Below are 14531 nucleotides of genomic sequence, written 5' to 3' on the forward strand. Positions count from 1 at the left end.
CCTCTTCACCACGACGGACCGGTGCAGCGTCCGCATCACTGCAGCCGCCGCACCAATCCGTCTGTCGATCTCCGGCTCCCTTCTCCCATCACTCGCGAACAAGACCCTGAGATACTTGAACTCCTCCACTTGGGGCAGGAACTCATCCCCGACCCGGAGTGGGCACTCCACCCTTTTCCGGCTGAGAACCATGGCCTCAGATTTGGAAGTGCTGATCCTCATTCCCGCTGCTTCACACTCGGCTGCGAACCGTTCCAGGGCGAGCTGGAGGCCCTCACCCGATGAAGCCAACAGAACCACATCATCCGCAAAAAGCAGAGATGAGATTTTGAGGCCACCAAAGTGAAAGCCCTCCGCCACTTGGCTGCGCCTAGAAATCCTGTCCATAAAAATTATGAACAGAACCGGAGACAAAGGGCAGCCCTGGCGGAGCCCATCACCCACCGGGAACGAGTCCGACTTATTGCCGGCAATGCAAACCAAGCTCTTGCAACGGTTGTATAGGGATCGAATGGCCCGTAGCAATGGGCCAGACACCCCATACTCCCGCAACACCTCCCACAGGACACCCCGAGGGACACGGTTGAATGCCTTCTCCAAGTCCACAAAACACACGTAGACTGGTTGGGCAAACTCCCATGCACCCTCAAGTATCCTTGAGAGGATAAAGAGCTGGTCCAGTGTTCCGCGACCAGGACGAAAACCGCATTGTTCCTCCTGTATCCAAGGTTCAACTAGCGGACGAACTCTCCTTTCCAGCACCCTGGCATAGACTTTCCCAGGGAGGCTGAGGAGTTTGATCCCCTTGTAGTTGGAACACACCCTCCGGTCCCCTTTCTTAAAGATGGGGACCACCACCCCGGTCTGCCAGTCCACAGGTACTGCCCCTGATCTCCACGCAACATTGTAGAGGCGTGTCTACCAGGACAGCCCTACAACGTCCAGAGTTTTCAGGAACTCGGGGCAGACCTCATCAACACCAGGGGCTCTGCCACCAAGGAGTTGTTTAACTGCCTCAGTGAGCTCGCCCCCGGAAATTGGCGGGTCATCCCCCTCATCCCCAGACTCTGCTTCCTCCTCTGAAGACGTGTCAGTGGGATTAAGGAGTTCCTCGAAGTATTCCTTTCACCGCCTGACAATTTTCTCAGTCGAAGTCAGCAGCGCTCCGCCAGCACTATACACAGTGCAGGTAGAGCACCGCTTTCCCCTCCTGAGACGCCTGACGGTTTGCCAGAATCTCTTTGAGGCAGTCCGAAAGTCTTTTTCCATGGCTTCTCCGAACTCCTCCCACACCCGAGTTTATGCTTCAGCCACTGCCTGAGCCGCATTCCGCTTGGCCTGTCGGTACCTGTCAGCTGCCTCTGAAGTCCCACAGGCTAACCAAGCCTGATAGGACTCCTTCTTCAGCCTGGTGGCTCCCTTCACCTCTGGTGTCCACCATTTGGTTTGGGGATTACCACCACGACAGGGACCAACCACCTTGCTGCCACAGCTCAATGCAGCATCTTCGGCAATGGAGATGCTGAACAATGTCCCCAGTCTCCCTCGGAATGCTGTCGGCTTGCTGCCGGTACGTTGGGGTATGTTGAGGGGAGATTAGATCTAATCTACCCTCGGCTTGAAAACAGAATATTACTAGCTTTAACCTAACTCCACTAGATTTATATCAAACTACTTTATGGCCATGCTACTGAGTGCCTATTTAATAGCAACATAACATACATTATTTAGTTTTGATTCCTATGCAAAATGTATGATACTAAGTGTTAATATGGAATAATAACCATAATGTCTATTGTGTGCTACTATGTACCTTTAAAGCCTTTGTAGGAGGCCTTTTCATTCAGTCAAAAAACAAGCGTTCCCTTTTCTTTACAGAACGTTTGATATTTGTCATATATTGTAAAGATTTTTTTTCACACATTAAACAATATTGGAGCCTGATTTTTGAAAATTGACAGTTAGATAAAAATGACAAAATGCCAACTAGTATAATCAATGTGTTTTGATAGCTTTGATAACAAGTTTCTCCTTTAATTATTCCTAATGCACTACCAACAGTGATGTATACATATTTTTTCCCACGTCATTAAAAAGTAATGCTGAAAAATAATCATGTTTTTCAGATCTTGAATCCCATGTAAGAACAGTTTGTGGAAATGGATTAAAGAACATTTAACCACACGTGTTGTATTAAATTGTTTTTCCATCATGTTTTGCTGATGTAAACATGAAACCATTAAAGTAAAGATAAAGTGTTGCAGACAGCATGTCTTAAACTGAATGTACTGTCCGTGTTTTTTGATTAGCATAAGGACAAAGACAGAATCTCATGTTTTGTTGATTTTAGGAAACAAGAAGATGGATAAAGTATTGTGATAGTGTGGGACAGTTTTCCCTAGTAGTAGTGATTATGGTTCCTTTTATAACCCTGACTTAAATTGCTCGCCACTTGTCTACAGCATGCCATCAACTGTATAAATGATTATTCACTGACCAATCTTAGGGGTTTGTGCTTTACACAAGAGCGTCATAAATACAACTTCAAGCCAAAAAAAAGGGGAAAACTCACACCAAACAACCATATAACAACAACAGCACTAGTATAAAAAGGTTTAAGGTTTAGTCACATTTGACAAAGAAAAAGAAAAAGTAATTTAAAGGTTTTCCACGGTAAATCACATCAGGCTCAAAAATACTGTTTATTTGACCTGTATGGTAGAATTTTGGGACACAGGAAGCTCAAATGGCTATTGCATATTTATTCAGTTCAACAGTGCAGTTAGTTTTAGTCTTACAGCATCACCATCATCATAATCATTATCATCAACAACAACAACAATAATACTTTAATCTTGACGACATCTGATAAAATGTCATATTTTGAAATAAAATATAGAGATCAGCTGTATGCTGACAGCGTTAATGCCTGCCTTCGTTTTAATAAAGTTAAACCATCTTATTTTCATGATTTGGCACTAGTTAAGCTATAAAAAAACAAACAAACAAACAAAACAGAGAAACAAGTATTTTTACCCCAATTCTTATTGACTATTTTATAAATAGAGAGACATTTATTGCCTAATACAGGGGTGGGCAATTCCAGGTCCCGAGGGCCGGTGTCGTGCAGGTTTCAGATCTCACCTTGGGTCAACTCACCTGAATCACATGATTAGTTCGTTTCCAGGCCTCTGGAGAACTTCAGGACATGTTGAGGAGCTAATTTAGCCATTTAAATCAGCTGTGTTGGTTCGAGGACACATCTAAAACCTGCAGGGACACCGGCCCTCGGGGCCTGGAATTGCCCACCCCTGGCCTAATACATCATTTGTCACGCTCTCTTACTTGTGTAGGGGTGATTACTATAATAAACACACACAACAGCTCAGCTGTTAGGCATCTCGTTCCGTTTTGGTTATTTTGTTTTAGTCTCTTTCTGTTTTACGAGGTTCTGTAAATGCGACGTGACGCTTTTCTGACGTCGAGACGGACGGAAGTGATGCAAATCGCGTTTCTCGATCGCTTTAATCGGGTTTGACTCTGATTTCTGCAGATGCAGAGGGGTGATGCTTCTGTGAAACTCACTGTGCTTGGGTAACCTTTGTTCCGCCGCAGGACGCGATGGATCCGTCCAGGAGGAGCGAAAGTGACTGGCAGGGGCTGGTCAGTGAGGTGAGACTGCGAAGACGCAGAAAGGACGAGAATGAGGAAAGAGCGTAAAAAAACCTTCACTGACGCACAATAATTGTGGGACAGGTGTCCTGACCGGCTAAAATACTGTGGCGTACATGATCGTTTCACTGTTTTAGTTCTGTCTGCTGTCGCTTGTTCGGATCCACTGAAACACTTGTGTCCAAATTAATCCGAGCTCACGGGATTAAATCTCAGCTGCTGTGGTTTCTCTTACCTGCAAGGACTGCACATGTATGAGGAAGAAGATTTGAGTTTCCTTGTGCCTGCTGAGCCCGTTGCCTTGAAAAGTTACTGACTTGCACCACACTGCGAGTTGCAGCTTTAATGAAGAAACACGTTCAGATGGCTGCATATCAACGCGTTTGCTCGAGTATTTCACTTGAGTGCAGTCAGTGTTGAACTGCTTTGCATTTAAGCTACTGGAGTAGTTTTATCCTAGTCTATGCTTCATGCTACTATTTTTGTCCACAGCTTTGGTTGTGCAATACTTTGCAGACATACACTCATTAGCCACTTTATTAGATACACCCTGCACTGGGTTGAACCCCTTTCCTTTCAGAAGTGCCTTAATTCTTCATGACATTAATTCGACAGAGTACTGGAAACATTTTGGTCCATATTTACATGCTAGCATCACACATCCATGATGTAAAGCTCCTGTCCCACCATCTCTCTCTATTTGACTTAAATCCGGTGAATGTGGAGGCCATTTGAGTACAGTGAACCCCTGCTCAAGAAACTAGTTTTCACAAAGGGTCAGAGGGCATTGTAGCCTCGGTTTCCTGTTCATAGTTGACAGGAGTAGCACCCTGTGTGGTCTTCTGTGGCTGTAGCCCATCTGCTTCAAGATCTCATGTATTGTGCATTCAGAGATGCTCTTCTGCTTTTGAAAATGTTTAACCAATACATCAGATGGACAAGCAGTTAAAATAACAAGGAGCTGCAACGCAAACCGTTGGTATTTTTTTTACCATCAGAAAACGTTTTTGTGCCACTATAGTAGTGTATATATGTGGGTTGTTTTGTTTGTTTGTTTTTCTTTTACATGTTTCACAGTGCATTTGGTCTTTAATGATGACCAGAGAACTCTTTAGCCCTCAAATAATCAAATAACGTTATATTGACTACATGCCAGAAGCTTTTGTTTTTCCTCAAAACCTTGCTTTCTCTGCAGTTCCTGGTTTGTAAGCGGAAGTTGGAGAGTAAGAAAGAAGCTCTTCTGATTCTGTCTAAAGAGCTGGACACCTGTCAGCAGGAGAGGGATCAGTACGAACTGATGGCCAACCAGCTCCGTGAGCGACACCAGGGACTCAAGAAGAAGTACAGAGAGCTCATTGTAAGCTGATCTGACTCCGTTTTAAAAGCTGCATCAGAGCAGAGGATAAAAACTACTGCTATTAAACTTTGTGGCATCTAATGACAACTTCCTTTGTCTTTGTGTCACTGACAGGATGGAGATCCTTCTCTGCCTCCAGAGAAAAGGAATCAAGTAAGAGATTTAAAAATGCTAATCACTGCACGCAGAACTGTCTTAACTGTACTTTGATACACTGGCATTTCACAGTGATGCTGGAGACTTTCAGCAAAGTCAGTAATGTGGTCACAAGTTGGAGATCTCTTTGGATGGGATGCTTAACACTTTACTACTAATATTTACTCCTAACTATTAACATCTCTACGGCGCTCTTTGTTTGACAATTACAGCAGCTTTATCTTAGAATAATACATCAGATCTTTGCCTGTCTATTTGTCCACAAACTTCTTATCCGTATCTGATGTTAAGATCTCATCATGCTTCTTAGCATGAAGTGCCAACATCCTAAAATGATCCATTTTTATCTATGTTCCTCTAAAACTTTATAAAGTCATTGTATCGTTTTATTTTTACGATGGTAACGTCTGATTTATATCAACAAAAGTTGAGTTTTGTATTATATATTTATCGCGTTACCTAGAAACCACTTAGCAACAAGCTCAAATCACCCAGTTTTAGTGTTTATGCGCCTACAGTACAGCACCTTCTAATGGGATGGTATCATTTTCATTTCACAGTCAACAGCATGAACGGCCCAAACAGTGCTGTAGCATGGGTGTGTACTACTTATCATAATGTGTCATAGCATGACACACACAATGTTCTCACAAGTTGCTCTCTGATATAAAACTGTTGGTTAATGACACAGTAACAAAGTCACCACTGAATGAATCACAGATTTAAAAAAAAAAAAAAATGTAATGACGATTTTATTTTTATGATGCATTTGTTTACATTCAAACTCAGTGTGTTTAAGATCAACAATAAAAACTGAAAAAACAAGAAGAACAAGAAAATAAAACCTTAAAAGAATTTAACCTGTTTTCTCTCAAAGATCACACAGAAGAAGAAAAAGATTTGGGAAACATATTTAACCACAATTTCTTTCTTTTCTTTTCTTTTTTTAAAGAATTTTACGTTTGCTTGTTTGAACCTAATGTTTCAAATTGGAATGATAGAAGCTCATTTTTTTCAAGTACATTATCTGTCGGGCGCTGTACCTGGAAGACTTCTATTCTATATATATATTCACAAACCAACTTGACAAATGGGGCTAACATGTCTCTGTATTTACTTCATGATCAGGTGAATTTAGCCCAGCTACTGACAGACTCCAGAGAGCGAAACTCTCATCTGTCCGAGGAGGTGAAGGAGCTGAAACAGCGACTACTGGAAGCTCAGGGTGATAACAAGGTATGTTTCTAATGTATATTTGCTGAATCTTTGCCTCTCATTATTCATAAATACATTTCCAACATACCTTTGTACACTTATTTGTCAGTCTAAGTAACGATCAAGTGGATGAGCCTTGTTTATTTTAAGGACAGGTTTCAAATTATACTGTACAAACACACCAAAGGTGTATAATTGTAGCTTAGTTGAGACTTTTCTTACTTTGTGCTATCACAGCTTCTACGGATGACCATCACCAAACAGAGGCTGGGAGACGAAGAGGTCGGCGCCCGACACTTTCCCGCGCATGAGCGAGAAGATCTGGTCAAACAGTTAGAAAGGGCGAGAGAGCAGGTGAGAGCCCCCTGCTTGATTTTGACTATTCAGCTGATATTCACATAATGGTTCACTTTTTTTATGATTTACATTTATTATATACATTATATACTGCCATTTAATAGTTCTAATTGGTTCTTGCATTAGAAAAAGAAAGTTTATATTTATTTATATTTTATTTGTAAGTATTTTTTTTAAAATTTATTTTAAAAGCAACCACATGAACCCTATTTCCATTTCAGCAAACCCAGTGTTTTCACCCTTAGCTGTCACAAGGTCACCATATCAGTATCAGATGAATATGATTTAAAAAGTATGATAGTTTAAAATATCACATGAGAAATAAAAGTGTTGTGCAGGAAAAAAATGGAAGCGATTAGCAGTTTTCTTTAAATGTAGGTGAATATTAAAGCTGCTAACACTGGTGGCAATTAGATTTCTTTAAGCTGTGACACTTATTAGATGCTGTGCAGCGAGGTTGCATATCCCTTTCTGTCAACCAGTAATTATACTTTAGATAGATGTAAATATATGTCAAGCACAACATGTACATTTCATCCAAATTGGATTGAATCTGTCCCTTAGGTCAGATTTCCTGTTGCCAGAAGGTGGAAGGTGGCGCTAGGATTATAACCGAATATTTGCTTGCAGACCTCTTCTCTTAGCAATAACGTAAAGCTTGGGGGAGATCCGATGATGTTCGTCTGAGTTATAGATGAAATGGCTGACAAAATATCAAAATTCACATTATTTAGCATTTTGATTAAACTGACCAAATAAAAAGCCAGTTTGATTCTGAAGGATCGGCATTATTTAGTGTACAACTGTAAATGGGGGGGAAAAGAGAACACAAAAATGCAGGAACGGGGTGCTAGTAAAGCTTTTATGCATAGCCACAAGTGTCATCAACTTTAAGCAATTCTGCTGGTTGTTCAAAGTTTAATTTGTTTTTTGAGTACGTCAAATCCCTCAACAATGGATTAATTTCAGGAAATAATACCGGTAATAAAATTTGGAGTTTCAAGGAGGTCCTCGCATTAGTTAGTTCCACTTTTAATGAGAAGATGATATATATTTGACAAGAAGAGACTTGTATTGCTAGATAAAATTGTCCTACATCTTGAATCTTGTTTGGGTGCAGAACGAGGTGCTGGAGAACAGTGTGAAGTCGCTCACGGATGAGCTGCAGGATGTTCGAGCAGAGCGGGACGTGTTTCAACAGAAGGCTCATCGTCTCAATGTGGAGATGAACCACATTGTAGGGAATGATGATGTCCGCATCTTAGACATCGACGCGCTCTGCATGGAGAACAGGTTTGTTGCTCTTTTAAAAAGATCATTTTAAGTAGTACCTCTGTGATTGGCTGGCATGTTGAAGCAGTGATTTTCAAAAGTCTATTCATGTACACGTGCTGTCTTGCAATATATAGTTACATACACTGATCAGACATAACATTATGACCACTGACAGATCAACTGAACAAGACTAATTATCTCTTCATCGTGGTACCTGTTAGTGAGTGGGACGTATTAGAAAGCAAGTGAACATTTTGTCCACAGAGTTGATGTGTTGGAAGTAGGAAAAATACGCAAGCATAAGGATAGTTCAGGCTCTGGCCTCTTTCACCAGGATGATGCACCCTGACACAAAAGCAAAAATAGTTCAGGAATGGTTTGAGGATCACAACAACAAGTTTAAAGTGTTGACTTGGTCTCCATATTCCCCCAGATCTCAATCCAATCAAGCATCTGTGGGTTGTGCTGGACAAATAATGAGTCTAGGGACAAATGGGGTCATAATGCTGTGCTTGATCTATATATACAGAATTTAGATAAAGATTTACTGAGAAATTCTTCTCTACTGTTGAAACAGGTTAAACTGAACAGCATTTGTGGTTTCTGACATTTCAGGTATTTGCATGAGCGACTTAATCAACTTCAAGAAGAGGTCAACTTGCTCAAGACAAATCTGCTGAAGTACAAGGTAGTTGTAGTTTTTTTTCTGTAATTTCATATATATTTATTGTATGTTATCCTTTTTTTTTTTTTTTTTTTTTTTTTTTAAACTCTTTCTTTTCTCCAAACTGTTTCCTGCTGATGTCAGAGTGCCCTGGAGTGTAGGAAGACCTCTAAAATCAGTGGAAAGCCCAACAGCAGTGCTCTGACTGGGGTGCTTTCTGCTAAACAAGGTCAGAGGAATCATGCTAGTTCAAACATCTACACTTTCTATTATGCACATATTACCCTTTAAATGTGTGAGTTCAGTTTTATTCAGTGTCTCGTGGGAAATGATGACTGCTGTTTCTTTTAACCGTGGCTCGTGACGTGCTTGCAGTGAAGGAACTGCTGCTGTCTGAAGAAAACGGCTGCAGTTTGCCGGTGACTCCTCAGTCCATCTCAGACCTCAAATCTCTCGCCACAGCCCTGCTGGAAACCATCCACGAGAAAAACATGGTGATTCAGCACCAGCGCCAAATCAACAAGTACTAAAATTCAGACTTCACTCGCACTCTTATTATGTGCTCCATAGATCACGGGTGTCAAACTGCATTATAAATAAATGCTCCTGTAGTAAATGAAAGAAATCTGTTAGCATGAGTTGGTGGACTTAAATTGTAAGAAATAAATGTGTAAAATTACAGAAAAAGCTCTGGTGTGCCGTTGCCCAGACTGTTCTGCAGAACATTTTTGTTAAGTCACAGAAAACTTTTTGTTTTGTTCTTAGTATAAATGGCCTTGGAGTCTTTGCTATTAATAAAGCCTGCAAAATTTATGAAAATGAAGTTAATAGTCCATAATGTATGCCCTCCTTCACATTTTCCAAGACTGCCAGGCTGATTCTGCCCCCTAGGCCTTTTATTTGACACCCCAGCTGTAGATTTTTAGCCACTTCACTTCTTGATGTAATGATGGGTCAACTGCAATATCCTTTTTTTTCCCCCATTAGGATTCTTGGAAATCGAGTAGCCGAGCTGGAGAAGAAACTAAAAACACTGGAGATGTCCGGATTATGGAGCCTTCCAGGTTATTATAATTGTCTCAATATACTGAGACATGTGCATATCACTCTAACCTGTGCTAAGAATACTGTTTTTACAATAATTCCTCTTCCTTTTTCTGCCCTTTTGCTTCTTGCAACCTGGAGGCCTGACTTATAATGTGTCTCTGGGAATATGCGGAAGTATGTTTCTCCAAAAACGATGTCATCTACGTCATAAACGCTCAACTTAATCTTCTTCTCATATCCACCAACACTTCTTATCGCTATCTAATCCAACCTTTTTTAAGTAGCTGTTTATGTGAACCACTTTTCTGAAAGCTTACTTTGACTGTTTTGTGATAACAGGGGGAAGAGACGCCATCATCCTGAACACGCAGCTAGTGGATTCGACCGATCCATCTGATTCTCCGGGACAGAACGGTGATTATTCAGTGGAGTTATTCCTCTCTTGGTCAACAGCAGTTAAAATAGGAGCTGCATTTCTTGAATGTTATTTTTCTGATTTGTTCTTAAAGGTGACAAAAGGTCAAACAAACCAGCTGAGCACGAGAGCTCTCCAGAAGACAGTGTAACACCAGCTGCGTCAGATTTTCAAGATGACGCACCAACACCATCATCGTGTGTCGAGGCCTCGAACCAAAACTGCTCACCACAGTTGGACGAGCAAGAGTCCTCAAGGCCTCAAACAGAAATGCCAGCTAGTGAGGAGTGCCAGGAAAGTGGCCAATCACAAAGCACTGCAGTTTTTACCAGGTTTGCAACAGAAGAGGGTCTGAGTGACTCCAGTGCTGATGTGAAATACTTGAACAGACCTGATCCCTCAGACCCCGGCCACTCACAGCAACTCTCAGAGAACTCAGTCCCAACAGCTGGAGGAGAGGAGGAGTCAGATGAATGCACTGTAGGGGGGGAAAGTGTTGAAACAGAGTGTAATGTAATAGAGAGAAATAGTCACGTTACATCATCTACTACTGTGTCTACTGCAGCCTCCGAAGAGCAGCAGGAGGACGTCCTGACTACCGCGGATGTTTGCAGTAGTCAGGAGGAGTTGTGATGTCGCACAGCATTAGGAAAAAACCAAAACTAATTAAAGTATTTACAAAATCCATAAAGCTCTTTAATTATTTTTTAAATAATTCAAAAATCAAAAAAACTGATAAACGAATCTTTGGAAAACAGCATATTAGATTTCAGATGAGTGTGAATGAATCAACAGTGACTCCTACCAAACTGAAGAGTATTAACGATACTCTTCAGATGCTCTATTGTATCTCTGCTTTCACTCGGTGCATTGTCTGAGTTCTGCACCACCTTTTGAACTGATGTCAATGTGACCTAAAGTAACTGGACACCGGTGATTCGTCATCCCCAAACCATACTCGCAGGAGTAACAATATTCGCTCCTGTGAGAGTTTCTCTGAGAGTTTTAAAACGTTCATTCATTCACTCGCACGTTTCATGTAGTCTGCATATCTAATGTGGCAAAACAGTGATTTCTCTTTATTAACACCAGAAAAGATGCATGCATCAGTGCTGTATGTGTTATACTTAAAGGTTTCTTTCTGCTTTTTGAAGGTAACATTTACAGAGTTGTCTGCTTTAGGCGTATGAATTCTTTTCCTTATTAAATCACATAATAAAAAGGAGTTAATGATGATCTTTTAAATGACCTTTGTTAGGTCATGAACCGGCTCCTTACTGTCAAGAATTCAGCCCTGGCATGATTTAATTCAGTCACCACGAGGATAAAAGCAATTTGACAAAGATGACAGGAAGCACTGTGTGCTTGTTCTAAATACGATGTGCCCAACGTGAACCAAGCACAAACAGACCTTCTGCTTTACTTAACATTCGCAGCGTATAATCAGCAAAGCCGCATATGACAACGCTATGAGTTCATGAGACCGTATGATGATGTGATATGTCAACAATGTGTAAAAGCTAACAAATGGTTAACATTCAGAGACTACATGTTCTAGTAGTGCTCATCACATCAAATATTACGAAACGGTCAGATAATGTACAGAACAAGCAATATGTTATCAGAAAGTATAATAAAAAATGTGGTTATGATCTGAGAGGAGAGCTAAAAAAGAAAAAAATAGGGTGAACAACAAAGAAGAGCTGGTTCAAATTAACCTGTGCAGTGAATTTGTGGAATAATATGGAGAAGTTTTTTGAAAATGTGCACAAATATAAATCAGTTTTAAGAAATTATACATGGAAAAAAAAAAAAACACTTATAAATCAGTATATGGAAGCAGAGTATTAAATATTAAACTCTGCATGGATATTTGGGTTGAACACTGTGAGGTGATATGATGGTTATACTGTGCATAAAGATATAAAAATATTTTTAGATTGTTGTATAGGTACATTTATTTATAGATACAGGTATATATTATGCTCTCTAACCAAAAACAGACATATGATTTAAACAGGAAGTAGGAATTGGAAAGCATTTGCTTCCTTCTACTCCTTTTCGAACAGGAAATGGTCAGTATTTTATGGGGGATCAGTCTGTGGAGTTTATTTAATATAATGGCTTCTTTATTTCATACCCATTTTTTAATATTTATTAACATTTGTTACTTATATGTTGGAAATAAAGATTTCATTCCTTTTATTCATTCAAATATGAGATGAGAGAGATGATGAGATAGCCTTTATTTGTCAGTTGCAGGTCTTTTGCCCACAACCGAGATGACAGACCTTGCCGACCGTACATACAATACACAAACATCACATTGGGGAGACAGGTCAGGCTAGGTAGCGAGGAAAAAAAACATTGAAATGTGTAACACAAAAGGATAATACAGGAATGCACAGATATCAACACACCATGTGTTAAATGCTATACGACAGCATGCTACTGTGTAAATTAAGACAGTCTCGGTTGTTTCTTTTATCTGACCTAATTTATTGACAGACATTTGATAATTACAAGAGTCATTTCTCGAAGCTCCTCCTGAAATATAACACACTGACATCTTGATCTTATTTTTTTTATTAGAAAATTTGTACAAATTACCTTTTGTTTTTGACTTTAAAAACCATTGTATTTGTATGCATTTTTATGTATTCTGTATTTATTTATTTTTACACAAGACCACAGCTACGACTAACTAACTTCGAGCTACAAAGACAGCACAGCTGAGGCTGATGGTACTGAAATTTATTTCAATAATTTTGGTCACAACTTAAGGACCAGGATAAGCTGAGAGGTGAATCTGATGATGGAGCCAAAGGAAAAGCAGTCCAATCATATATTTGGTTTGTTGATACTCCAACCAACCAACTGTACCATTACTAATATTGAACACCATAATTATGCTAATTTGTAGTAAGAAAACTCTTGAACAATTATTAAAGCATGTTTCTAATACTTCTAAGAAGCTACTATGCATTTTGGCAGGATGTGGGTTTAACCACCTCGTTATTTTTTTTCTTGGTATCAAACTGGAAGTAGAGTATAGCACACTACTGTAGGTTAATTCCTCCTCAGCCGCCTGGAGTACTGCTTAAAGTTCATATTCCAGAGATTGGGGGACGAAACCCCAATAATACAGCATGCGAGCCTTCGGCCTGCGTTTCCATGCAGCAGGCTCCCAGCGTCTCCACCACGCCCTAAGTCGTCTATCTTTTCATGAATCACCACTGCTCTCCCAAACACAGACAGGCTTCCAAACAGTGTTGCATCAGATTCTAGCATTGTATTAATCTTCCCTTGCTGGGGCTCAAAGTTTCCAAAGTCTCCAGGGTGGTTAGGGTGATTTACACCATATGGATTGTAGTGGCCACCGGTGGAGTCACATCCCCGGCTCAGGTCTCCATACTGATGGATGTGCACCGCTCTGGGCTCCGGACTGCCGTCTCTGGGGAAGCCACTAAACCGGAGAAGGACCTTGACTTTCTCCTGAGGATGATCCTGCTTGAACAACACATGGCCGTACACTTTGGGCAGGTCCTCCGGGAGAGAGGTGCTGGGTCTCACCTTGCAGACTGCATACAGGGTGCCGTTGTTCTGCAAGACCTCTGGAGCCAATGTGTCGCTGGATGCTAAGACACATTGTTGACAGCCTGCCAGCAAAACCAACAAAGCAGCTTCCAGTATACCCACTGACCTGTAAGATATTAAAAAAAAAATTAGGACAAGACCCCTCTGGCATGAAGGACAATTAGTGACTATAGACCAATTAAGGCAATATCTAGATTGTTCACCTTGGTAAAAAAAAAAACGTCCTGCTATTGCATTTCACAATACAGCAGTACATTCAGAAATATTGTTATTGTTAAGAATCCACACTGGGGAAGCTATAATTATGTAATTATTATCGCTAACATGTTATGTAACTGCTAAAACTCAACTCTACACAGGGTTTAAACGAGCCTCTCTTATATCATAGAACAATTTTACATAATTTTTATTTACAATCTCCATCTAGGTATAAGGTGTACTTTAATTTACATTAATGTAAAACTTCAGTGTTTCTAAGTCTGAGGACAAAGTGGCACTCAAAAGCTTCTCAGTTAATGTTTTTCTGACGATGTTTTTAGGCGCACACAACATCGCCCAAAAGTACAAGTGGTTAACTACAGACTAAATGTCGCAGGAATGCAAATAAAGTTAAGTACACAGTGCCAAACAAAGTCCACTTACGCGTATCGATGCATGGTCACCTGTAAAAGGCGCAGAAAAGGCTGTAAATTAAACGTAATGGTTTTCACAAGCCGAGCGCTGCAGTCTGCAGGGTGAGGATGCAAAGCGTTTTCAAACAATGTTGTATAAACTCT

At 40.5% G+C, this 14531-nt stretch overlaps 2 protein-coding genes across 4 annotated transcripts; one reads left to right on the plus strand and one right to left on the minus strand.

Moving 5' to 3' along the window:
- The first annotated feature begins 3247 nt into the window (after positions 1–3247).
- Positions 3248–10849, plus strand: LOC309708513 (coiled-coil domain-containing protein 149-like). Of its 3 annotated transcripts, none has more exons than XM_082536621.1 (14): positions 3248–3349; positions 3554–3672; positions 4868–5029; positions 5144–5182; positions 6314–6421; positions 6638–6754; positions 7878–8050; positions 8648–8720; positions 8841–8925; positions 9072–9219; positions 9684–9760; positions 9882–9917; positions 10083–10157; positions 10253–10849. In XM_082536621.1, the coding sequence occupies exons 2-14, from the start codon at positions 3622–3624 to the stop codon at positions 10789–10791; spliced, it is 1683 nt and encodes a 560-aa protein (XP_082392747.1). In that variant the 5' UTR covers positions 3248–3349; positions 3554–3621; the 3' UTR covers positions 10792–10849. The 3 variants fall into 3 exon arrangements, with proteins under 3 accessions (XP_082392747.1, XP_082392748.1, XP_082392749.1); XM_082536622.1 differs by having other exon boundaries at positions 3337–3355; XM_082536623.1 differs by lacking the exons at positions 3248–3349; positions 9882–9917 and having other exon boundaries at positions 3373–3672.
- Positions 10850–12387: 1538 nt separating this feature from the next.
- Positions 12388–14531, minus strand: LOC309708514 (extracellular superoxide dismutase [Cu-Zn]-like). The gene is made up of 2 exons (XM_082536624.1): positions 14398–14531; positions 12388–13861 (listed from the first exon to the last, which is right to left on the minus strand). The coding sequence occupies exons 1-2, from the start codon at positions 14409–14411 to the stop codon at positions 13228–13230; spliced, it is 648 nt and encodes a 215-aa protein (XP_082392750.1). The 5' UTR covers positions 14412–14531; the 3' UTR covers positions 12388–13227.

This window comes from Aulonocara stuartgranti (genome assembly GCF_965226115.1).
Source record: "Aulonocara stuartgranti genome assembly, chromosome: 6".
Lineage (NCBI taxonomy): Eukaryota > Metazoa > Chordata > Actinopteri > Cichliformes > Cichlidae > Aulonocara > Aulonocara stuartgranti.